Consider the following 27,180-nt stretch of genomic DNA (forward strand, 5'->3'; position numbering starts at 1 on the left):
TTATATGTTAGCTTTGAATTCGCTGAGCTCTTGAGCAGGATTGACAAGGCGACGTTGTGAAGCGCGTCGAACGGGACCCTTCTTGTCGACGACCTCACGGCGAACAAGGGGTTTCTTTTCCGGGGCCTTCATCTTCCACAAGATGCTGTGGTTGTGACCGCTTCGCTTATACTTGGTTGAAGCAACGTAGGAAGACTTGACTGTCAGAACAACGGCGTTCATCAGATTCTTGGCGGCCTGGATAAGAGAAGTGGCGCTGTCGAGGCCGGAAACGATCATCTCACCAGAAATATTTTGCACCTCTGCTTTGACCTTGGCGCACATGTTCAGCTGATGGCAGTAAAGGGCAATTCTCTGCAGATAAGCCAACAGATCTTGCTTGACAGTTGAGTCAGGGCAAGAGTCGGCAATGGTCTTTGCCAATTTGTCAAGACGACTTCCGGTATCTGAGATTTGCCGGGCGGCATCGATTACATCGCTGGTATTCTTTAGGCGGCCACGACCACGGGTGAAGTCGGTCATGTCCATCATAACAACGCACATGGATTTCGCCAGAACAATGATGTCATTGGATGACTCATCCCACTTGGAAATTTCAAGATCCAGAAGTTTCTTTTCTTCTTTGAACTCTTCAACATTCTGCCGAATCTTGGCCTTTTCTGCCTCTGGAAGTTTTCTCATTAGCGTTTGATCAGTCGGTGCCGATTCAGTTTCAGCAGTCTTGATGCTCATTCGACTTCCAGTCTCCGACATTTCATCCACATCAGTTTCATCTAAGTCTTCTGGGTTTTTGATCATCAACACCGCCCTTCGGATTTCACGAACACCATCGTAAACCAACCTAGAGCTGTCAATAAAATCATTTTCCTGTGGATCTTCTGGTGGGTCTTTTACCAAAGCTTCAACCGTATTTTCCAGGCGGGCTTCAAACTTTGGCATGATGTTGTCTTTCAGCATTTGGCAGGTTTCAACAACCTTCTGTGTGTAGTAATCCGGTTCATAGGTGTCCATCTCACTGATAACCACTTCGCATATTCTTGCAGTTCGGCCTCTAATATCACCACCCTTTCGGTCAAGCATTTCAGGGTTGCCTTGTTGCAATGCCACAACACAGCTGGTCACATCCTCCAATATATGAGCCTCAGATACAGCAAGGAAGTTTTCAATGGTTGTGATTTCATCTACTGCATCAGTCAGGGTTTGAACTTGGCTTAGCCAAGAGTTCTTGAAAACGGTCATGTTGTCCTGGGCAACTTTGCTAGCAGGGCGAGCAGCCAGTGTTAAAGCAGCATTGATAACCTGTGGGCACAAAACCTCAATCTGCTTGGCAGCCATTTTGACCATTTTAACCCCTTCCTCATTGCTAGACATTGAACAGGTGAGGTTGGCAACCTCAACAAGCTTGTTGGCATGCTCTCTGAACACTTGAGCATATTCTTTTACCTGTTTCTCGTTTCCACTTTGAGCTGCTTCGATAAGCACAAGAATCGGAATCTGTGTGTCGATGAACGAATCAGAAACATGATCGATGACTGCTTTGCAAAGCTGACGACGAAGATCCTTTGTCTTCTGCATCATGTGATCGACGGCAGCTTCAAGATCATCCGATTTGTCAGCACGGCCAGCGTTGTTCATGTATTCTTGCAGGAGATCCTGTAAAGCCTGGCGAACTGCGTTGCACTCAGCAACAATTCGTTCACGCCTGTCTTCTCTGGTGCAAGAAGAGTCAGCCATCAAAGCAGCACCGCTAATAATACTTTCAAGGCGTTCTTCCAACGATGGCCTGTGGCGCACTTCATTGAAGTCAAGAGGATCCATGTCGACTCGATCCAAAAACTCGTCTAGAGCATAAGCCAATTCACCGGCACCCTCCTCTGGTTTCGGCTGAGACGGTCCAGATGCCTGAACTGCAGTCGCAATCCTGTCAAGCGAATTTTGAACTCGTTTGTAAACAAAATCACGGTTTGCCTTGGCAGCGGCAACCTCAGGGTGACGGAGCGAAGCCAAAGATGATGTATACAACATCATGCTGTTTTTCTTCAGCTCAGCACGTGCTGCTGCCAGATCGTCTCTCCTTCGAAGATCCTTTAGGTCATTTTGCCTCATGATTGCCGCCTGCTCCAGTTTAGCGAGGTCGGTGCCGAAAGCCTTGAAGTTTTCAAGCAGATCTTGAGGGTTGTTGGAATCCTTAACACGGCCAACGCTCTTTCGGGCAATCTTCAACCTTCTGAGTAGCTCGAAAACGTCAGCCATATCGGCAAGAATGAGAAGCCGAGTAACTGATGATAGCAACGCCCTGGCGGCACGAACCATGCTTCCGCGCTTCATCGATGAACAGGGATCATCAGCAAAGGCATGCGATGTGCGTGACATCACTTCTCCATCTTTCCGTGTATCGTCAACAGCTTCCTCCATTTCAGCACGAAGCTCCGGATTATCTCTTGCAATTTCCACTCCTCGCTCGATAAAAGATGCAGTCGCTCGCTCGACGGTTTCAACCAAGACCTTGGGACGTTTGCTTTTGCCCTTTTTCTTGTTCGAAGGCCCCTTGTTGTTGACCAAAGTCGTTACTTGTATGACAAGGGGTTCCAGGGTTTTTTCAACCGATAGAGTCCTGATCTCAAGGTTTTTCGGGTTCCATTTCTGCGCCGAGTTTGATGACGCAACTGAACTCATAATTGTGATTTAAAACAAATTATATTTGATTGTTGTATACCTTATCAATAAAAGAAATATCTAAGGTAAAAATAATAAAATTAAAAATAAGAAGACTTGAAATAAAGCCAAAGCATGACCAAACTTATTATTTGATTAGACACTGGCTTAAAACCACCTTCTGATTACAAAACTTACTGAAGCTACTAATAGGTTTTACAAAACTAACTGAAGCTACTAATAACATTTTCGTATAAATATGTACGATAGTTTTAAAAATATACACGAATGGAAACGTTAGCCCGATGTTATTATAAGTTCTAAGTTTAAGATATTTGTAACTTTAAAACACTAAACTGTTTAGTTTGTATAACACAAATAGTTGTAAGTTAAACTAGATTAAGCGCCTATAAACTGAACGGCTAGATACCAACGTAGGAATCGAAACTTTCTGGCTACTTTAAACAGACAGAAAACAAACCATTACAAATAAAAATCGCCAAACAAGGTAAAACGACGGACGCTTGAATGTAAGGAGAAAAGCCCATCGCCTTCGCCTGGAGGGCGTGTTAAACATACGAAAATATTTATTCGAACTTTTTTGCTGTACAAAATATCAACACACTTCATAAAAATTGTTCACAAACTATCTATTACCATATATTTTATGAAACGTAGCAGCTTTCAATACAACTTATAACGTATTACAAAATTAACAAATCTTTGGACTGTTAGGAGAGTTCTATTTTCGCTCATGGGACCAAACAACGAGACGCCTTTTTTTCTTTTTTAAAACTCACTCCTATTTTCGTCGCTTTGTTTAAGAAAGGAACAAATTCAATTTCGGAAACGTCACTCAGGTAATGTAAACATAAAATAACGTCATGCTAAATCACTCGAGACATCCTATATTAACCATTTTATTTTTTTAAACCCAGATAATGTAAGTCTTAATTCTTGTATTCACACAATTCTATACCTAATCATTTCGTAGCCCTAACCACCACTATTAAATAACTATTCCTATTAAAAACTGTGTGCACGACTAAGCTCGTCCAACTTCTAAAGAAAGAACGTACCTTAATACATACTTTAAGGGACCAAGAAACCAAACTATTATTTTTGCCGAATAAAATATCAAGCACGCGATCAAAATACTGCAAGTAAAACGTATTTTATCGAGAACTTTTAAAACGTTAACCATAAAAAATAGGCGAACATATTTCAGTGAGGCTCAGGTTTTTAGGTGCTTAGCAGAGAGGATGTTCTGGTCATTTTGAAGCTGTCTCCGTTTTCGGTTGAACTCGATGTTGGGCTAGTGTCTTCCAAAAGCGAGAAAGACCCTTCGCTTTTCCGCTTGCCGCGTTTTGGCGAGCCCAGGCGGTCGGTGACGTCAGCAAGGAGTCGGCCGACGGCGCCGGACGCATCCAGGTCGAGAGAGGCGGCACGCTCGGCCACTTCGCGACAGCGCCGCTGGTAAGTGATGCTGGAAGAGCGGTAATACTGGCGAACGGGAGCGTTTCGTCGAAGCATTTCACTCACTTCGATACCGCGCTTGATCAAGTCACCAGGTAGTCCTGCTAGCTGTGCCACCCTTGACGCCTGGCTACGCGCCGACACGCCTTCTACCAGCTGGTAAAGGCACACGGTGTTCGCGACGTCGCGCGTCGTGTCCATTGTGACGTAGGCAAAAAGCGGTGACTTGGGAAGCAGGCTCTGTCGCACCAGGCTGTGAAAATGCGTGGCACAGAGAACCAGCGGGCAGCCGTCGGCGCCGCGCGAAGCCCAGTGGGTTAAGAAGGCCGCCAGCAGCGCCACGCCGTCCACCGTGGCCGTTCCCTTGCCGAACTCGTCGATCAGAATCAAGCTGCGCCCGTCCGCCTCGCGAACTGAAGCTGACATTTGATTGAGGTCGGTGGCGAAACTGGACATGCCGCTTGATATCGACTCCTGGCCGCGAATTCGCGTGAAAATGCGAGACAGCTCGCCGATAACTGCGCTCTCGGCTGGTACAAATGAACCAAGGTGCGCCATGAACACAAGCAACCCAACCTGCTTCAAGTAAATACTCTTGCCGCTCGCGTTCGGCCCCGTGAGTATCTTAACGATTCCTTGGCCGCTAGCAGCATCGTATTGTACGTCGTTTGGCACGAACATCGGAACAGTGTGTTCCTGCAGCGGATGCCTTCCACCAACGATGCGTACACCGCGCTCAGTGCGGAAACTTGGCCGCACGTAACTCAGCTCTCGTGCTACGACAGCAAAAGACACAAGGCAGTCCAGTTCGGCCAGCAGCTCCATAACGTCGAGCAGCACCGGGCTGTAGGTGACGATGCGGTCCTGCAGCCGGTTTGTGATCGCGATTTCCTGGTAGGTTATGTTCTCCAGAACGTCGCCTACGTGCTCGTCCAATTGCTTAGTGTCGGGCGATCGATAGTAAACCATTCCGTCTGATTCTGCAACGAACTCTAAGTCAGTGAGCTCGCTAATATTGACGCCCTGTTGTTGCTGTGAGAAGTCCCCGGTGGAGGCGTAGAGTAAGTAGCCGATGCGGCGCATGTACATCACCTGACAGGCCGAGAAATACTCCCTGTAGGTCTGCAGCGAGCGGTTGGCTACCTCGGATAAAAGAGCTGGCAGTCGTAGGTAGATGTCCTTCATTTCGTCGAGCTCGGGCGATATTCCTGCTCGCACAACGAACACGTTTTCCTTGCGACTTTGCTCGACGTCCATCGTGCCGCCCACCAGGTTCACAATGGCCGCGAGATCTTCGGTAAAGCGAGTCGCTATGTCGCTGAAAATGGCCGGCGCGTTTGCCGACTTGGTCGCGGCTCTACAGACATCAGCGATCCTTAAAGCGCTATGGGCGGTCTTGGCAAGTCCTTGCCACTCTGTCACGCTAAGCTTGGACGTCTTGATCCTGGATAGCATTCTCGCAACGTTTTTGACTTGCGGGAGGCAGCCGCGTATGCTCTCGCTCGTTTCTTCGTTGCGTGGGTTCACGAAGAAGCTCACGGCCTCGAGTCGCCGCGTCAGCACCTGGCGATCCGAAGTGGGTCTGTAGAACCAGGAGCGCAAAAGCTTGTGGCCAATGAGGGTCGACGTTCGGTTTAGGACGCCGAAGAGGCTCAGGCCCTCGCGAGAGCCGGATTTGAAGGCGGACGGGTGGCGAACACGGCTGAAAATCTGCAGCGCCGAGTAGGAGATTTTGTCCAGGTAGAGCACGCGTTTCAGGGCAAAGGTTTGAAAGCGCAGGATGGGCGTTCGTACGTCGGCGTTTTCCAGGCCGACCGACACTCGTTTTTTCTCCATGTAGCGCAGCAGGCCGCCGACCGCTCGTATAGACTCAACGCATTCCAGTGGCACCAGCGAGGAAATGTGCATTACGCGTTCACGGTCGTCGTAATGCTCGGGGATGGTGGGTAAATTGACGGCGAACAAACGCCGCTTGCTGGCCTCTAGGCGGAAATCGGTGCTGGTTAGAATTTCCAGCGCGCAACCGCCACCGCTAGGGTCTTCCGTTTCGTCATCGCTGGAGCTCTGCTCATTTTTGTCTTCGCTAGAAACCAATTTGTTATCACGCCGGGATAATATGTCCTGGAGTTTAGCGATCCACGCCTCGTCTTGCTTGGCGCTGGTTACGACGGCGGCGGGCGACAGTTCTTCGACCAGGTTTTCCAGTTGCGCGAAATTACCGCTACCACCGCCGCTCCCAGACTGAAGCAGCACGTGCAAAACGCAAGTGTCGCTTTCGTAATAGGCTGCGCCCAGACAGCCGCCCTGCCAAATCACGCTCAGGTAAACCTTCCTGCAGTCGGACGTGTCCAGAACGCGCGTATGGTGCGTTACGTCTGCAGCCGATATGTTGCAGGCTTCTGTGGACGTTGAACTGTCGCCGTTCGACGATTCACTTGTCATTCTGTTTGGATTCTTTTTTGGTGTTGTTGTCTAAAACTTTTTTTAGTGTTGTTGTCGGCCGTACTTAATTGAAATAACCCTGAGAAGAGGAGCTGAAAGAAATTAAATATATCTGTTTAAAAAAAAAAAAAAAAAAAGTGATGTTCTTTACCTGTGATAAATTGGTTCTTCACTGGGAATCCTTCGGTGCCATTTCTATTTTTTTTGCTCTTTTTGCCTATTGGCTTTATTAGTAACATTGAGTACAATGTGTTAATTGATTGTGGTGCTCCAGGTTTCTTTAAAATGACATTCCACAATCTAATTATTGATTTGCTTTTAAGTGCTAATAACAAATTTAACAGGTCCGAATGCCCAGCCTCCAAAGATAGCATTTCATTGCATTTTCAAACATTGTAGGTCTATAATGTCAAGATACTGCCTTTGGGGCAATTTATTACCAACGGAAACTGGTTTAAAACCAATATCACAGTTAACAAAAAAAGTCGATTTACCGCTGTTGTCATATAGCCGTTAAACACCCAAATTCTCTGTTTTTACCTTTTAAAATTTCGACGAGCTAGATCTTTCAATCAAGGTAGCTAGTGATACTTTCATTATTATATACACCTGTTCACTTCTATTCTACGCGCCCCTAAGCTGAAGGGCAATAATCTTGATCTTATATTTTCATTAAAAAAACATTTATTGTTTGTTCTTAAACTGACACCTGCCTAGTGCCAGGTCATAATCACCTGCCAACTGTCCTGTGATCAACTACCACGCATTTAGCGGTTATTTCAAAAATAAGTTACCACAGTTAACAAAAAATAAACCCCAGCCTTCACCGATAAAGCGAATTACAGAGAAGCTAAAAGTGCTGTTATTTAAGTGAGGACCTAACTCTTTGTTGCGTACAAGGAGGAATAGTGACGTCACAGTACATTAATCCAGTTTGCTTCCAGAACACGAACATTGTTTTACATCTGTTTTTATCAGGTAAATTTTACAACCAAGGGTCAATATTCATGTGTGAGCTGTGTATTAATTTGAACCATCTAAGTATCTAGAAACTATAAGCCCTTTTATAGCCTACAAATTTGCAAACATTTGAAATACCGCCATTAAGTAAAAAAATATAGTAGAAACACTGCCTTCGGTGGAGCATTACTTATGTTACCGAGGTAAACATTTACAGCTATTTTAAAACACCAAATTTAACTTATTTACTAATAAATTAGTTATTCGAGCAACTATGCCACGCCGTTATTATTTAAACGAGCCTTTGAAAAACACTATTTCCTTGCACGAATTAGAATGAAACACGTCAAAACAAAATTCCCTTTTTTATTTCATCCAGGCATCCGCAAGAACAGTAATCGAAACACCGACCAACCACTGCATGCCAAAAATTAACACAACAACAAATGAAACTCATTGAATATTTTTCCAGGTAAAAAGAGCAACTACCTGGGACACTTTTGCTTCCTGGCACTTCTCAAACAAATCAGGCAACTTATTTTTTGGGGTTTAAAATTAAATTATCGAGCACATAAAAAAGAGCGCAATAAAACCAGGCAGTTTCTTCAGCGATAGGAAAAATGAGAAAAATATTGGCCCGAAAGTTCATTTACAGGTTGCGCAGGTTACACTGTCGTGCATTACCGCTTCTGTCTCGCATTTTACTATTAACATCAGGCAGAAAAGGGCTTGTCAGTGGCTTTATTCTGCAGCTACCGGGACAGCCGAGTCTCCGGATTCCACGGCTGCCTTCGAGGCCGCTTTTTTTCTCTTCTTCTTTGCCGCTCGTTTGCTGGTAGAAGCGCTCAGCAAATTCTGAAATAAACACAAAGGGATTTTTGTTGGATGTTGGTGAAGTTATGTGGGGTGAATTTGCTGGTTTTTACAAGAAAAAAATACGCTATTTCTAAATTTAGTGTGAAAAAAATTTCATCATTTATAATGAACATATAAAGCTTTTATCCTGTGTTGGATTTTTTTGTTTTAAAGCCAAGTAAAACCTTTGCAAGAGGGGCCCCGGACTACTCAAAATCAAACAAGACGTTAGTCAAAAACATTTGTTCTTTTGACGATTTACCTGTATTTCCGGATCAGTGACCTGCTTTGAGCTTTTGTAGCAATCCTGCTGGAATAGGTTATCGGTGATTCTCATTGGTGTGTTAGGCATCAGGAGAACTGTGAATTTGAACTGGGCAACAAACTCACCTGAAAGGCAAACTAATATTAAGTACTATGACTTAATTGGTATAGTTTGCTCTAATCGAAAAAAATCTTCCAGGAGGGCTATGGCGTAGTCACCACGAGCATACCTTATTTTAATTATTAGTCAGTTTTTGTTATTACTTCAGAGATCTCCGTTGTGATGCTATGTGAAGCAATTTTCCAAATCGTGAGAAAGAACCCGGAATGGCAATTTTCAACACAATCTGAGAGGGTGGGTTATTTTTCTGGGACGTGATTCACCCGGGATGGGGGGTACAAACTGTTAATAGCCTATGGACGGCCCATGATTCACGAAAGGTTGAGAGAACCACAGTTTTTGATGAAAATATCAGTAAGCTACTTGTCACTTGCCTTCTTTTTCGTACAAAACAGGAAACGGGGTGCAAAGGTTGTGCTTGTAGCACTCAACGATTCCCATTCTCGCCTTCTTTTCATCTTCCATCGATCTCAGAGTGAAGCACATAGTGTTAAACTTCTTTTCCACCTCGCTTAGAAAGACTGAACAGGGAAAATTACTTATCAAAAGTGAGGTAGAAATGAACAATTGCTATAACCCTTCTATTTTCCTACAGAAAATGTCAGCGGTAAAAAAAGGGATTTCATGCAAACAGTTTAAATTTTAAAGTTGTTAGTTAATTTATTTTTTAAAATACTCATGCTTCAAACAGATTCATAGTGAACAATTTTTTATGTAGCCTTTTAATGAAACCAAATGAGTGGCTAACTCTTTAAAATGAATCATCACATCGTATTGAATGTATCTAACTTTAAATGTATAATTTGAATATTCACCTGCTTAATTTTGTTATATATATATATTATGTAATAGAGATTAACGTTGCTTCAGGATTAAAGAGAAACATTTTAAGAACCACTGTCTTAGATACACCCTTACAAACTCAACTAACTAAACTTGCCATAGGAATTTTTTTTTCATTTTCTTACCCCTAGAGGCTTTCATTTTAAGCTGATAGATGATATCAGGGTTGCGCTTGTAAATAGTCGTCCTTTCGTTCATGTCCTTGGGATGACCTTCGCCTGTGCTAACTAGGCAGTCAATTGCGTAAACTTCATGGACCGCAAATTCAGATTCCTCGTGGTCTTGCCTGTTTATTTATAAACCAAATGTAGTGGCAAAATAAGTATAGGTTTAAGACTGCTTTTGCTCTGGAAAAATTGCCCAAAAAGGTATCTATGACTATCACATAAAAATATAAAAAAAATGATTCTTTAACAGATTAATTGTTCTATTTGTCCTTATATAAGAAAGGTTATTAAAAATTGTGTGGTCAACTAAAAAAACGTTTTTGGTAAGCAATGAGTACTGGTGCCTGCCCAAAGTTAATTATTTCAAAAAAAAGACAAAGTCTAATTAAATTTATTTTTGTTTATCTTGTGCCAAAAAGAGCAAAAAGAAGCACACCGACAACAAATAATTTAGCGGCAATTTTTAAAGTTACTATTGAGGGATCATAGTATTCATAGAGATGGGCATTTATGTTTTTTCTTTTTTCAAATAAAACTATTTTTTAAATATTTTTATACCACCCATTTTGAACCCCTGTCACAACTAAGTCCACATAGTTTTAAATAAATGGTTGTGAGAAGTTTACCTTTGCTTCTCGCTTGGGTTCTGAATAATCGTTTTTTCACCGTCTATCCGTTCATGCTGCAACTGGTGAGACAGCATTCCTTGAACTGGCTGGCAATCATAGGACTCAGCAATTTTGCCTACCATACTTGTTATCTGATTGGTCTACACAGCACAAATAACAAAACAAGAATATTTTTTCCATTAAAAATTTCTTTAAAAATTTAAGTGTTATTTTCCAAAAATGAAATGTTTCAATTACACAAAATTCTACTCACCATAATTTTAAACTTAAATTGTGGTATTATTACTGGTAAAGGATGAAAAAAACTGGCTTTATCACATTTAACGAAACAAAAATTTTTTTTCGAAATCTTTTAATGCTGAGAGCACTTGCCTTGTTGCCAGCTTTGGTAAGTCTCAGTGCAGCTTCTGAGCAAAGATACGCGGCATTGATGACATCTGCACGTTTGTCATCGATTGGATTGTCCTTGTTACAACCTACCACCAGTGTGTGGGCCATAGCAGCTATAAATCCATCAATATGAACACCAAGATCACTAAGAACGAACAACAGAAAAGTAAGTTTGTGCACACAAGAAACTTGACTTGGCTTGTGCATCGTTTAAAAATCCAACAATTGATAAAAAAAACACAGATTATAATAGCATTTACAATTCTAAAATATAAGTTGGCTGTAAACTATTTTGTTTTCCATAATTTTTGTCAGCCTTCCTATTCAACAATTAACAAACAAGGTAGATATTTTAGTATTAAAAAATCAAAGACACAGCACAGTTAAATTGCAACAATAGAAAGACCCGGTTTAATGTTTTTAAATTAAAAAAAAACTCACATCTTGACCATGTCTCCAGTTTTTATTTGAACAATGTTTTGTTCTAACTCTAGGGGTGAGTAGTGACAAACACACTCATTGACACAAATGGCAGTGGGAAAGGCAACACCTAAAATCAAACAAAATTGTTGTCACAAAGTATATCAATATAAGACTGTTTAAATCCAGGACACTAGATGTAAAGCAATTATATTTACTGTTTTCACTATGCCAGTTTAGAGTAAAATACTTATTTATATTCCACACGCCTTTCATCATTTCTTTTTCTTTTTTAAAAACTGTTGATGTCTCCTTAATGATCATCTCGTCTCCGTACTTGCACAGATCAAGTGCTGACACTCCATCTGCACACTTGGCAATCAACTTCTTCATAACACCTAACACAAAAAAATGATTTGGTATACATTTAGGAAGTAAATAGAAATAAATTTAAATGTTACCAATGTTTAAATCTCCCAAACATAGTAAAATAAAATGTACATAACATTTTGTCATACTGTGATGCTATAAACAAGTGAGCTTAAGAAACCTAAACCTTATGAGTTGCACATAAAGTGAATTTAAAGAAATTACAGTTGTGCTTATTTGATTTAAAATGCAAACTTTAATTTAGACTTTGAGGCGAACAAGACACATTGAGCACAGATAAAATATAAGCATATTGCTTGATATATTGGCATTTATTATTTTGTATGAGACGTTGACTCAACAGCGACATGGTTGCAAAAGGCATAAATGCTTTTGCCGATATTTTAGTACAAAAATATGATATCATTTTTCCTGTACAACAAACAACTTAGCAATTTTTTTATCAAAAAAATTTTGGTTTTAGCATCACACCAAGTTAATAAGCAAAATAATTGTTTAATAATTAATAAAGGTATATAAAATAAAACATTATTAGGATTTTATTTTCAATTAATTCAAGTTTTGAACATTTCCCAGGTATATAACTAAAATCTGTATTGGGTATCGGTTGAAAAATTGTAAAAAATCGGGTATCGGTAGAAAAAATGGATATTGATCGATCTCTACTTCATAGTAAACATTTTCCTAAAAAAGCAGGCAGTGGGCTGTAGTTTGCCTAGGTCTGATTAAGTCATTTATGATTATTAAAATAGTGAAACAAAAATGGTGCCGGTTTGATCCTACACTTGACCCACCCAAACCCAGAACAGATATAATTCAAACTTTGGGATAATCAAGTTTCAATACGTGCATTTTAAGGTGCTTAATAAATCCTACTTTGGCGCTGGTCTAGAATTCTACCACATTTCAATAAAAATATAAAAGCCATAATATTCAACAAAAACGACATATCGGAATTTACAGACGTTTCAGCAATAACAGCAATATCTACCACATTTATTTTACACTAACGAAGCGAGTTGCCAAATTTCAAATTGCAAGATAAGCATAAATGTAAGAATAAATGGTTTTATTAATAATAACACTTGGCCCACCCTCACCCAAACGCTAACCCGCACCCTAACCCAAATAATGTGCGTTGTGGTATGCAATATTTGTTGACCGTTTTTTTTTTGTTTAATTTCTGCGTTCATAACGAAGGAGCGCCAAATAAATATAATAATATACTTCACCCACCCAAACCCAAAGGCTAACTCTCACCCTTACCCATTTAATGATAGCAATATAACCCCCCGGACGAAAATGTAGTAGGATTCTAGACCAGCACCCCTACTTTTGTTGTGGGCTGTGACTTGCAATCCTAATAAAAAATGTGTTTAAGGAATGATTTAAACCAGGACAAAAAACATCTAGGCAAAAACAGGAAAAAATAAACACGACTGACTGCTGGCCATGGTTCCGGCCATTTTGTATTTAGTGACAACAACATCTTCGGCAATTGTTGGTTCAGGTTCCGAATCCGATCCAGAATCAGCCATTCTCAAACAGAATCTCTATATGCAATTCAAAGCTCTGAAAAATGTGCTAAAAAATTGAATGCCACGCATGTATATTGTTTTCTATAAAGCACTATGTATCAACGTGAAAAATAATTAAACAAACAACGCAAACTTGGACAACTAGATTTATTTTAATTTTTTTAAATTAGATTACAATTAAAATTAGAGCATTTTAGTTTCTCCAAATTAGATTATAATTAGATCGTTTTGTGTTTTCTCAAGTTAGAGTAGAATTAGAATTACCGAATTTCTAAAAAATCAAATTTCAACTAGAATCACATTTAGTTTTTACAACCAATTTGATTTAATCGCAATTTATTATTATAAGAACGTGAATGCTTGGTTAATGCTTTTAGCCTGTAAAAATTACATACAAGTCGTTCCAACCAGAAAATTTTAATTGATATTCTGTCTTTGAATTGAGAGACTAAAAATGCCGTTGGACAAAGTAGCATTTTTGGTAAAATCCAAATTAGATTAGAATTAGAGCATTCACGCAATTCACAAATTCGATTAGAATTAGCCGCATTTTGCTCTAATTCAATGAATTAGAAAACTAGAATTATCTAGTTGTCCAAGTCTGAAACAACGTAATAAAACCACTAACATTTTAAGTTTTGACAGAACAGCAGGCTGTTTACGAGATATACTACACCGAAGAATCAATGAACGTTTAATAAAAAGATTTACTACGTATGATGAAATTTAAGTCCGAGTCAACATGCTTTGGACTAAAAATCACCTTAGAACCAAATCCTAATACATTGTAAAGCGAAGACACGTGCGCGCGAATCGCCGCTAAAATATCCTAAAAGTGGCGACGTTACCATTGTACAACTTGACAGTTACGTATATAAACGCCATTTTTTATCTATAAATTTTTTAAACTTTTTATTAAATTTTATAACTAAGATTTTTAAAATTGTTAAACGTGCATAACTGTTGGATATGTTTCATTATTTATTGTAATTATTCCAGAGAGTCGAATCAATGATACTACGTTAGTATAGTATCATTGGTCAAACCGTTTGAGTTTTCCGGTTTGGTGCCTTGTCTGTTTGGAACAGTTTAACCAATGATACTATATTATATAGTATCATTGGTTTAACAGTTATAAGCCAGTAAACAAGGTGAAAAAAATGGAACGAATTGCAACAGAAGGTTTTTTATTGATTCATGACGAGAGGTGCCAGGAACTCCCAAAAAAAGGTCCCCGAAAATTCAACGTGTCCAACCAATATTCTATGGTCCAACACGTTAAAATGACGTCATCCATATTCCTTATAGGACCAAAAATTCCAAATGCTTCAAGACACTCGCGATCAGTCTCTTAAAAGAATATACTATTGTTAACAAAAAAATCAATTTGGTCAAATCGATGTAGCCAACTTATGACGTCATTAAGGAGTCTTTAAAAACTGTGATTAACGTAAAATTTGCACTAAGCGCAGGCTAGTAAGAATAACCTCGCATAGAAACTAACGCTTACAAGTGCAAAACATTAAATTGTCATAATAATAACATATGATATGATGTCATTATGACGTCTCTAGTTACAATTATTTAATTAAAACTAAAGAAAATTGCGCAATCACTTCTTTCAATACACCGAAAGCCACCGCAGACTCACCGAATCTGTTGATCTATGATGCAATCAGAGCAGACCAGAAAAAAAAAATTAGCCTGCAGTGAGGTTCAAACTCCAGACCTCCGGTCAAGCCGGGACCGTCGCTCTACCAACTGAGCTATGCAGGCTCAGAAGGCAACGAGTCGAGAAACAACCATACGCCAATGCTTGCTCAATCTGTTAGTACAAGCAACCTCATTGAACGGGATTCACAGTACCATATCATTTATTCAATGAAACATTCACACATATGTGTGTTAATAACTGAGACCTAGACCTACGAAGCTGCTTTTTGCCAACGATTACGGCTTACGTATAATTAGTGCACCGAAAGCCATCGCAGACTCACCGAATCTGTTGATCTATGATACAAGCAGAGAAGACCAGAAAAACAACTAGCCTGCAGTGAGGTTCGAACTTACGAAGGGAACGAGTCGAGAAACAACCATACGCCAATGCTTGCTCAATCTCTTAGAACAAGCAAACTCATTGAAGGGGATCCACAGCACCATATCATCTTTTCAACTCGACTCGTTCCCTTCTGAGCCTGCATAGCTTAGTTGGTAGAGCGACGGTCCCGACTTGACCGAAGGTATCAGCCCGTCTACGTCTACGCAGGGGCGTATCCAGACGTCCCAAAAGGGGCGGTCCCGAATTTTCAACTGGAGGAATTCCCCGTTTTTCCGTCTGACATTGATGACGTCATAAAAAAGCGATGGTAAATAAAAAAAATCATCAGAAACAGCGAATTAACGTTCAGCAAAAGCGAACCTTTAGACGCAAAGCAAACACTTGCGTCGTCTAAACTCCCGCCAGGCGCCAGCTGCGAAACCGCGTGCAATTGTCTTCTGGAGAAAAACGACAACAAGACCATGAAATATGTGTGATTGATTTTGGTAGATCCATGTACGGGACTATACGCTAAATTACAAGCACGTTTTTTCGGCACCTGCAATGCTTAACCAAGTTTTGCGTTTGATTTTAGTTTCGCATTAGCTTAAGACAGCGGTTCTTAACCTTTGGGTAATTGCCCACATGTGTAGCAGGTGGGTAATCAGCTGAACCATAATATGATACTAACAGATCTAACAAACAATGTCACAGCTGTAAGTGGTAATGTTGCTTTATTACATTTTTTATATTGGCAATCCGTTCAAAACAAGCAAACAAGCACAGTGATATTTCATCAATTTTAGAATTGTTTCGTCATAGTCATCTTTTTTGTCCCCGGGTTTTACGTATTTTATTTTTATATGACGTTATATAGTAAGGTTTGTCTTGTATCCGCTAGCCTAGCTACTTTTTCATAATCAGTTCAGTTACCGGTACAGGTGTTTTTATAAGCAAGCTTGATGGCTGCGTTGCTGTTAGTATATTTTGTTGAATAACACTGTTTTAAATTTAGTATGGTAAAATAGCAAAATAAATAAAGTTAGATTTTGGGTAAAGGGACTTTGATCTGGACAGAAATGGGTAATGAGGGGGAAAACGTTAAGAACCCCTGGCTTAAGACGAGTGAGCCAATTACATTAAAAAAACACGCAGCTTCGGACGGTGAGTTAAACTCTGACAAAAACGAACAAAAACGATAATGTCACTTACCAAAAGGGGGGTCCGAACCTGGTCTAATCGTTTTATTTAAATTACTTTTTCGTTTCTTTAAACTTCACCTTTCATATGAGACTAATCTCAAGGTATTAGGACTATTATGAAATTTTAGCAAGCAGCCATTATCGAAACCTTTGACAAACAATAACATAGCAACGTTTTATTCGAGAAATATGCAATTGTTTTTCCATATTTTTTCGTATATAACCTTTTTGTCAGTTTCCGGGATATACGGTTTATCTCCCAAGTTGCCTTGCCTTGTAGTGACATATTTGTATTTGTTACTATTATTATTCAATAAACACAGATTCGTTTAATAAATTGCTATGGCTAACCTCTTAGAACCCGCAACCATAACAAATGGAGTCGGATCAATGTTAGTGAAAACCAGAACCAGCCTCTCCAAACTCAGTTTAGCCCTGCAGCCTATACCCACTTTAGCTTATCTCGGAAACGTATATTCATGATTAACGTATATTTAAAAATTAATCTACGTGATAAAAAATAGGTTAACAAATTATCCTGAGCTTTGTCATTAATTATTCACAAACATTTTTGATTTAATTCCAAGTCAAGTCATTTTACCAAACCGATTTAGATCAATTCAAGTCATTTGAAAACAAAGACTTAAGAGTACTTATGTCAATTCACGGCCATTGAGGTCATTACAACTTTGCAAATTGGCTTTGCGAAATATAAGTTTTGACGTCATGCTGACGTGAACCGCTATTTAGCAGGTTTAGGTTTGGTTAATGTTCAGGTTCTTTTAAAATATTCGGTTAGTTTCGGTTTATTTCGCTAAAAATATTAAGATAAACGGTTTAGGTTCGGTTGCGTTCAGGGAAAAATCTGTGCGAAACCAATAAGTTTCGGAGCATAATGGTTGGAGGTTGTAGTAAGACGTAATAAAAATATCAAAGCCCATACAGAAGTAGGTATCATTTTGAACGTCTCGAATAACTCTTTTTTCATGTTGAAAATGAATTAGTTTCGGTTTTGGTTCGGTTCGACTCCTTATATTACTCTAAACTAAGTTTTTATTTTTTTTTTCCATTTGCCCAATTAAGTTAAAGATCTTTGAATGGCAATAGAGGTACAAGTGCATATAACAGTGATTTACAAACTGTGAGGCAGGTAAGTAAACATGCGTGACTTACACCAACAACATATAAACTCGCTTTGGTTACAAAACTTAGTTTAGAATATAGGGAGTCGAACCGAACAATAACTACGATTCAAATACAACAAAAAATAACTCAGATTCAAATACAACAAATTTCTTAACGTTTATCATAGGGATTAATTTAAACTGTTTGCGGGTAAAACATTTTGGTAATAACTGGTATCGAATCAGACAGCCGTACTTCTACCTCAAACATGGTGTAACAGTTTCAGAATAAAATATGAAATCTGTTTACATTGGTTAGGAATCGAGCGGTATACATTTTACTAAGGTATCCGAGGACTATCGACAATAAGGCTTTCTGGCAATATCAGACATTCCTGAATTAACTAACCTTTGCGCTGTTATTTTAAAACACTCTACTAACATTCCTAAAAACACCTACTAACATCCCTAAACTCAAAATAAACAATATAGATGTATTAGCCTACTATTGTTTTCCAAAGCCCTTGTTTCATGTCTATTTTTATTTAGACACTTTTAACTGTGACGAAAAAAACACGCACATAATCTAAATGCAATTATTTATTCCGATTATTCAAATACCCTGCGAAGTTAAATGCTGGCACACAAAATACACTTTTTATTGAAAGCCGTTTCTTTACCCATCTACTTTTTGTAGAGGAGTGAAACTGGTGCATAGTATCCAAGCCTACACCTGCAAGTGTTTTTGATGATCCCGGGGTCTGGAAATAAGTAAATTATGTTATGAAAATATGAATAGTTTTCTTTCAAATAAGAGAGTTCATTTTACAAAGGGCATTTACTTTTTTTGTCACTTTACCTAATGTTCTTTTGTGAACGCTTTTCGTGTTTTTAACCTAACAAAACAACCAAATATAAAACAAATTTGTACCTACTCTGAGTCTAAAAGTAGTTAAAAATGTCTACAAGCGTTCGAACTTTCCAGCGAACGGTCAAATCGAAATTAAAGTTTAGTAGTTATGATAATATAAAAATAAACACTAAAGCAATTATTCAGAACCGTTTGTCGAAATAAACTGGTGCAATGGCAAACCCGTCTTTAGTTTACTACACAAGCTCGATACTTACCGGCTCCGCATCTTCTGTAGCATTTGTCGCACGTTGAGCAAGTCCTGCAGCGACCCTTCTCGCAATTTTCTTCATCCATGGTCACTGAAGCAAAATAAAGCGTGTAAGGCAGGGGTGTCCAACTCAAACATGCCGACGTGCCAATTTTTGTCTTATATAATTTCTTCCCGTGCCAAAGTTTCGTAACTGATTCTTTCCAATATAAAAAGGGCCTTTTCTCCGAAAAATTGAACGTTTACACATGAGAAATATTGTTTACTTAATCTTGAAAGCAAACCATTATTTTTGACCAAACTGCTTCTTTGCAAACGTTTTTTTTTCAGCCAAACTCTGAAGAGCCTTAAGTAGTAGAAATGCGAATTACTGCATTTAAAGTGTCTGTCGGTGAGCTGACTATTGCAACTTCACACCACGCTATATAATTATGAGAATGCTAGCCTCTACCACAGCATAATGTTATAAAATCAGACGTAATTGTTAATTGTTGTAATTATTTTTTTGGCTGAATAACAAATTAAGTAACTTTTCAACAATTGACTAAATAACAAATTAGTATTTTGTGACAATTAGCTAAATAACAAATTAAGTATTTTGGAGTGGATTGCGTGCCATTTTGCTAGGTCGCTTGTTGGACACCCCTGATGTAAGGAAAGTAAACCAAGCACATTCTGACGTAATTGGCAGGGATGGAAATTTGAGTATTTTTCTTCAGACATTTCTGGCCTATAATACTTGATAGTTTATAGCGATCCCCGAGATTTTGAACAAAAATAATACCGCGCTGTTTTTACTAAGCTCAAATGGGCGAAATCGAAAATCCATTAATCGTTCAAAGGTGGATTTGCCAGGTTTCTGAACCAAAAATTGCTTTAACGTTGTTAAGTTTAGTTACCTTTAGGGTCAACCCACAGTATTTTAAAAAAAATTACATTTAATCGGCAGAAATCAGTAAGTTGAGGAAAATAATAGGTGAAATTCATATATCAATTTGGTACCGATTCACATCGGGTATGAACTCTGATCTCATTTTACTGGACACTCCTAGTCGTGTTATAAAAGTAAAATATATACGCCAGGACATTCTGAAGAAAATTTATTCATATTGCTTGTGAATCGTACTTGATTTGAAAAAAAAAATTATGTAGAGTTCAATTACTGGCTTAAATTTATTTTAAGTAAAATTATGTTGAAGAGGTAAGAGATAATGACCCAACGGCCCGATTGCTTTCCAAACCTTTTTCCGTATCTTTGCCATTTGCAAAATGACTTAAGTCCCAGACAAGCCAATTGCAAAATGACATAATTCTAAGGTCTAGCTGTCCAAGTCTACAAGCAGGATATGACTTAAGTCCCAGACAAGCCAATTGCAAAATGACATAATTCTAAGGTCTAGCTGTCCAAGTCTACAAGCAGGTACCCACCTTCGCACAGGTCCGAGCAAGGCAAGCAGGGCATGTTTATTGGGTAGACATGCGGTCCTGAGGCCGTTATCGAGCACTGCAGGGCGCAGTAGGCCTTCGGGATGCATTCGTTAATGCACATGCCACAGTTGTAGATACGAGTGGCGTTAAGAGGCGGACATTTAGAGCAGGGGGCTTTGAAAGCATCCACGACGCATTTCAGCAGCTCCGGCGGATAGAAGGGTCCATCCGTAGACCTGGTTTTATTAGCTATGACGTCTTGCGTCATCTGCGACAGAATGGCCTTCATATCTGCGTATTTAGATCATTATCGTTAAGGTTTTTTTTTGCTCGCAACAAAAAAAATTGAAAGGCTTTTCACAAAAAAAGTTGTTCGAAACCAAGGCAAGTTGTTTACAAGGAATCAACTATAATCTCCACCCAGGGCTTCATATAACCAGTCATGCTTGTCCTGGGCAGAATTCCGCGTTCCGGTCGGCCGCTTATTCAATATAAAATTTTTTGAGTAAAAATAACACTCTATGTTTTTGTCTTGAATAGTTTACACTTGTAAATCAAGTCTAAAAGCAACTTCACTTTTACCTAATCACAAACTTGTCCAAACAAGGCCATAGCAGACTTACCGAATCTGTCGGTCACTGATGCAAGCAGGGCAGGCCAGAAAACAACTAGCCTGCAGTGAGGTTCGAACATACGTAAGCCGTAATCGTTGGTCAAAAAGCAGCTCCACAAGGGCTAGATCACAGTTGTTATCACACATATGTGTGTGCATCTTTTATTGAAATGATAAAAGACTGTTGATCCCCTTCAATGTGAAGTTGCTTGTACTAACATGTTCGAACCTCACTGCAGGCTAGTTGTTTTTGTAGTCTGCCCTGCTTGCATCATTCGTGGACTGATGGTGAGTCTGCGATGGCTTTCGGTGCACTAATGATACGTGCACTAATGATAAGCCGTAATCGTTGGTTAAAAAGCAGCTTTAGAAGGGCTAGATCACAGTTGTTAACACATATGTGTGTGCACTGTTCACCTTTCGCTTTGTAGTACGTGCGAAATGCTATTTTTGACCCGGCCCTGTAAGACTATTTCTTATTCGCGTGAAAAAAAGAAAATCATCAATATAATAATTTTCCCACAAAAGCAAATGCTGCATGGCACAATTATTCTATTTCGTGCAATTTTGTCTACCGTTCCTGTAAAAGCATTTACAAAAGTTAAAGTAGAGTACATACTGAAACAAATACATATACAAATTACTTAAGGCATGAAAAAAACAAGTGACTACGATCACTACAACTGGTGTAGAAGTTAGTGAATACCATTCCATTTTTCGTGTCAAAATTTCTGTCAAATTACAGCAAACGTTTTAAAAGCTGGCAGATTGTTGATTAAATATTGTTTCAACTTTATAAAAAACATCATATTGCGCGCTAAGTGACTTTTTTACTTGTTGTTGTTTGTGCATTGCCGTATAGCACCTATCAAACCTTACCGATGCCCATTTCTTCGACGTCTATATGACCGCAGCTCAAGCTGATATACCCCAAGCAGAATTCGTCTACCATCATTTGTTCCGTTAAATTGAAGCACATCGATGGGCCGACACAATCCGAACAGAGGGGATCAATCTGTACTTCTATCGGCTCATCAGGTTGCGGCGGTGGAAAGCACTCCTCCTGAACTGCCTTTGCCTCTTCTGTACGCAACATATATATAAAGATTAAATTGGACCCAAACTTAGTGAAACTGTACGAATACGAATTAAAGCAAAGTTCAAGGTCGATTTGTTGCGGCAAATTTAATAGTTTACACAGGGGATCACTCTATAGCAGTTCAAACTTCCATTAAAGGTCCATTAACCCCTTGGGGGTAAGTAAACTAGTTTTAGGGGGCCCATGAAGTCTCATTCGAATCCTAGTGGATAATTTAAAATGATTTTTTTTAAAAGAAACGCATTTAACGCTTTATCATCTCCTTGAGTGTATTGTGACTCGATTCAAGTTTGATATTCGCACATAAGTCCCACGCTTCCAGTCCGCGCTTTTTTCTGATTCGTTGAAATGTAAAGTTTTACCTTGCTTCTGAGTTCCTATAATCTATTGTAAACATACACGTCGACTCTTTTTAGTAAATTCCCGCCGAAAATATTACATTATGTATGGAGTAAGATATATTTAACTTTTGCTTTTTAATACTTTCATTGTTGAGTAGTGCGAAAACAAAATGTGATCGCATTTTAGGGAATGCCCCTTAATGGTCCAATAGGATTCGTTTTAACGAACAAGGGTTTTTATATTTTGACTGTAAAATTCGTATTTATAACCTATAAATTCTATTCAGAACTTACCATGCAAACATGGTTTTACTTTATGGCATTAGAAATAGCTAAAAATTCGATTCCGCTTTATTAGTTGTGTATCTCTAATTTGGAAAATATATTAAGCATGATTTGCTGTGTATTTTTTGTTAGTAATTGCAATGATCCTATTTCCTATTTCGATAAAATGATAGGTCTTTGTTATTTTTATCAATTATTTTTTTTAATTTTAACTAGGCTAAACTGTTTACACAACAATTTTCTGAAAAAACACTTGTCATATGTCAAATATATTAACCAAACATTTTCAAGAGTTTTGCAGAAACCCGGTAAAAATAACTGATTTACGTTCCATACAACAATGCATTGTTTAAATCAATGTTTTTCTTTTAAAAGGTCAAAATTATGTTAAAAAATAAAATTTAAATCAAAAATTGACATTTTTAAGTCTCAAAATGATCGCTCTCTTAATAGTTAATTAATCAAATACGACATTAAAAGTAGATCATCTTACAAGCTGGTGGTTAAGGAAAACGTTTCCTAAAAATAAATTTTCTTTTATGCATTGACTTAGGCCAAAACTTTTCCTAAAAATAAATTTTCTTTTATAAATTGACTTAGGCACCAGATCGATTGACCGATATCACATTTTTGAACTGATACCGATACACGATGTTTTAAGTTTACTGATGCCAATTTATTTATATACCTGGGATATGCTAATATATAAATTAATAGGAAAAAAAAACAATGTTTTATTTTATCTGTATATATTTACTTCACTATTATTTTGCGTTAATTTTAAATTTTGCATGGTGCTGAAAGATTTTTTTTTTTCCGAAAAATTTAAATTTGTTTGGTTTCAGGTAAAGCTATGTCATATTTTCATCGTAAAATATCGGTGAAAATTTCCGGCAAAATTTACCGATATCAATATATCAGACAGAGAGGCATATCGGTCGATATTATTGGTAAGCCAATATATCAGTCTATCTCTAGTCAAAACCCCAACACTCCAACAGGTAAGATTCAATTGTTTTGTGACGTATTATGACGTCATTGCTGAAAATCACCCTTAAGCAAAAATTCTGTATCCGCCCCTGGTCGAACGACTTCATAACCCCAATTACCAGCAAAAAACATTTGAGAGTAAGTGCGACTGAACTTCGACGCCGATTCCGAAATCGATAGCTTTGGGCTTTGGGACGAAATAAAAAAAATACTTTAACCGACGGCAACCTATCGAACATGGCTCACCAACACACGGAGTCAGGCATTCCTTGCAATTTAGGTAGTTCGTCTCCACCTGGTAGTAGTCGGGGTAGCCGCACACCTCGTGGCAACACGTAAGCAATGCATGCTTCACACAGGAGGACCCGAAGTAATTGCCGAACGGATAGTAGAAGTCGTGGTCTGAAAACATCGGCGACATTTTTTGTCACGTTTCTGGTCCAGGGAATATACAAACGGATGTTGAGCTTTTAACGGATTTAACCGTTTTCTAGGTTCGTACAATGTTTCGCAGCGATTACAGGTCGGTGGCGTAGCAAGTCGAAAAATTTTGCGGTGGCCAAAAAGTTTGAAATTGTTTTGTTTAGCTTTTGCCATTGTATGAACTGCCGTATCGAACGAAAATAAACATGTTAGCAAACCGTTTAGTTTAAAGCAACAACTGACTGAGTTTTAACGCAATACTCAATAACCATTCAAAGAGCAAAATCAAAATAATGAATCAAAAGTAGTAAATATACATTAATAAGTATAGCAAACGTAATAACCACATCGTTTGTGACGTAACATGTTAATTGAAGGTGTGGTATGTCTGTGATCGACTGTTGTGGTACTGCTCATATATGCTACCTAATCAGGGTTGCCATCGACATGGACCCCAAAATAAGGACAACCGAACAAGGACAATCCGGTCTAATCCTGTTAATGTTGCCTGAAGAACGTTTTTAATTTTTTTTTTAATTAAAAAATCCGACACATAACGCGATCTACCAGGTGAAATGTGGCGATCAAGCGGTTGATCGCGATCGAAGTGTTAGCCAACTCCAGCTTATCGCTTTTTTGATTTAGTCGAAGTGTCGACTGCACTGCACCCATATTCCCCATTACCAACCACTTCGGCAAAAAAATTCTGCCTTCGCCGAACCCTATTCTGCTGTAGCTTAAACAGCAGTACAAGGTTACTAAAATGTGATCAGATGGTGCATCCTGGTACAGCAGCCAAAACTGCTGTACCTAAATTACTGTACCACCCCTAATCTCTTGTGCAAATATGCAGCTAAAAGCCAGTCTGATTTCGCTTAGGGCGAAAAACAAATATGTTTAGTTGTTTTAAATTGAAAATAAACTGTAACTATAATAATTGAAAGGAAACGTGACGCATGAGGAACATAGATGGGATTAGAAAGTATTTCTCGAAATAGCGGCATTTATAGTCGTAACGGAAATCCGACTTTGTTATATTTTATGAGTCACAAGCGCAATAAGTACAATTCGGCTAAATGTATTTAATTAAAAAGGATGAAAGGTTGACAATAATTTGTATTTATATATAGTTAAACTTGGCTAAAAGTATAGTTTGACGGGGCTATGGCCTGGTGGCCCTGTGATGCAACTATATGAGCCAAGATAAAAAACCCTTGGCCACACCATTTTTTTAAAGACAGCTCAATAAATGTACGGCTATCACGCGGCCCATAACTACAATGTATCTGAAATAATAAAAAGTGGCTCGCAGCCCTCTAAATATCGCTAAAAGCCCACATATGGGCTGTGGCTCAGGATTTGCTGACCACCGTTGGTTTAGAAGAAACGAATGAATTATGTGAGCATAGACACTTCATATTTTATATTAGGAAGGTGATAATCTAGAATTTAAAATAAAAATAGGTATTCCAGGTTAATTCTGCAAAAATATTTCTACTATTTGGTCCGTCGCAATTCCACTCTTTCGAAAGGCGTCGGAATCGTTAAAGAACCACTGCTTAAAGCAAATCATATGCACATAAATTTAAATGTACAATATAATAGAATTATCGATATTTTTTCTCCCCTGAAAAGAATAGCCAAGACAGTTTTAAACATCTACTTACAGCAGGTATATGATATGCATCTTGCACAGTCACTCTTGTCCGGGGGGAAGCACTTATATTGCTCGAAGCACCATTCTTTACATCCTGCAAAAGTTATAACTTATAAGCATCGTTTTAATCGAAATTAATTTTAAAAAATGCATCCAAGTAAACTCGCGTGACAAAATATTGTGAAACACCTTCTGGTTTTTGCTGAAATAAATTTAGATTTTTAAATACACCGATTTTGGGTATTTTTTAATGTAATCAAATATCTGAAAAGTGTATTAATTTCTGGCTTAAACATCTTACACAGAATGTCGGACTAAAAGCAGAGTAAGGTTCTATTTAAAAACCAAATATTTTTCCGAGTTTAAATCAAATAAATTGCTAACGTTAAAACTTGACGTGCTAGCGTTTGTAGGTTTTGATTAATAATATAGGGTTAACAAATGTCCTTTTTAAAAGGATTTGTATTTTTTTCAAATAAAAATGAATAACTCATATGCCACTGCAAATGCCCAAAAGTCTTCCTTTTTTGCATTTTATGTTAAATTGCTTATTATTTCAAGTTTTCCACAGACAACTATTAATGTGTGATTTTGTGACATGGGGCCCAAGTTAAGTCAAATGATTTATAGGCGAAAGTAACAGTCTAATATTTTTTGTATTAATGTCTTATTGAAAAATATGAGCAAAATTAATTTGCCTTATTTTGCGTTTTTTTAGCTGTTAATTTTGCCTAATATGCAAATAATTATTCACAAAGGGGCGATGAAATCGCTCAACGTGAAAAAGCTTTGCATCGCACATTTTGTCATCTTTTCTGGAGAAATTGTCCTCTTTGTGATTGAGTAAAACATGGTAGGCCTATGATGATAATTATAGTTTTTAACGCCAGCCAAGTCAATTAAAAATTTTTAATCCAATTAATTTTAGCCCTTAAACAATAATTTTAACTAAACGTTTTTAAAAAAGCCTTATTTTAAAACTATTTCTAATTTCAGTCAAACTTACCAAGCACAGATCCAAATGTAAGGGCAAGGAGAGAGATGAAAAGTAACCTCATTTTCTTAGCCGGTGCGTCGGAATTTAGATTTTCTAAAAAGTCGTGATTTGTTCTGAAAATGAAATTCAAAGTCAGGGCTTCCCAAACTGATGGTGGTTGTGCAAGGGCTTTATGGCTCACTTGAGGCTACATAAATTGTGTTTTATTCAATTTTGAAATGCAATTGTCTACCTCTAAACTGGTGTTTCCTAACTTTATTTACTTCGGGGCGCACCTGTGTACCAGGGTTTTTTTAAGGTTTGGTTTGGGTGACAAGTAGTTTTAAGAGACCGCAAGTGTTTTATTTAAATACCAAAAAGTTGCAAGTCCAAAATTTGGGAAACCGCTCGAGAAATTTGGGGGACCGTTTTTTTCTTAGATAGGCTTCATAGATGCATATCATGATATCATTAATACCAAGTACTATGGTATTAATGAGCTATTTCAGAAAAAAAAACGGTGAAACATGTTTGATTTATATTTTCAATTATTTTTTTCTTTTTGCCCTTGGCGACCTTCCATGGCGCACCACTTGAGAAGCGCTGCTCTAAACTAATGCAAAACACGATTTTCAACTGAGCCGCACGTAGTTTAAATATATGCGAAGTATACTACGCCAAAATATATTTTTATTACTATATAAGTGTCGCAGGTTGCAGACTAAAAATTATG

The 27,180-nt window shown here is 38.4% G+C and overlaps 3 protein-coding genes across 3 annotated transcripts; all 3 read right to left on the minus strand.

Annotated features, from left to right (window-relative positions):
• LOC146133399 (catenin alpha-2-like) lies at positions 1-5,601 on the minus strand. The gene is made up of 2 exons (XM_083397729.1): positions 3,998-5,601; positions 1-2,677 (listed from the first exon to the last, which is right to left on the minus strand). Exons 1-2 carry the CDS (start codon positions 5,584-5,586, stop codon positions 1-3), a joined length of 4,266 nt encoding a protein of 1,421 aa, XP_083253855.1. The 5' UTR covers positions 5,587-5,601.
• An 86-nt stretch (positions 5,602-5,687) lies between these two features.
• On the minus strand, positions 5,688-6,573 carry LOC146133400 (mutS protein homolog 5-like). Its single transcript, XM_083397730.1, has 2 exons — positions 5,759-6,573; positions 5,688-5,694 (listed from the first exon to the last, which is right to left on the minus strand). The coding sequence occupies exons 1-2, from the start codon at positions 6,571-6,573 to the stop codon at positions 5,688-5,690; spliced, it is 822 nt and encodes a 273-aa protein (XP_083253856.1).
• A 1,312-nt stretch (positions 6,574-7,885) lies between these two features.
• Positions 7,886-13,801, minus strand: LOC146133401 (proliferation-associated protein 2G4-like). Its single transcript, XM_083396505.1, has 10 exons — positions 13,779-13,801; positions 13,057-13,184; positions 11,492-11,620; positions 11,244-11,352; positions 10,785-10,947; positions 10,410-10,552; positions 9,742-9,902; positions 9,148-9,294; positions 8,651-8,778; positions 7,886-8,388 (listed from the first exon to the last, which is right to left on the minus strand). The coding sequence occupies exons 2-10, from the start codon at positions 13,148-13,150 to the stop codon at positions 8,275-8,277; spliced, it is 1,188 nt and encodes a 395-aa protein (XP_083252631.1). The 5' UTR covers positions 13,151-13,184; positions 13,779-13,801; the 3' UTR covers positions 7,886-8,274.
• Between the last annotated feature and the right edge of the window lie 13,379 nt (positions 13,802-27,180).

This window comes from Ascidiella aspersa, chromosome 9 (genome assembly GCF_963924565.1).
Source record: "Ascidiella aspersa chromosome 9, kaAscAspe10.2, whole genome shotgun sequence".
Lineage (NCBI taxonomy): Eukaryota > Metazoa > Chordata > Ascidiacea > Phlebobranchia > Ascidiidae > Ascidiella > Ascidiella aspersa.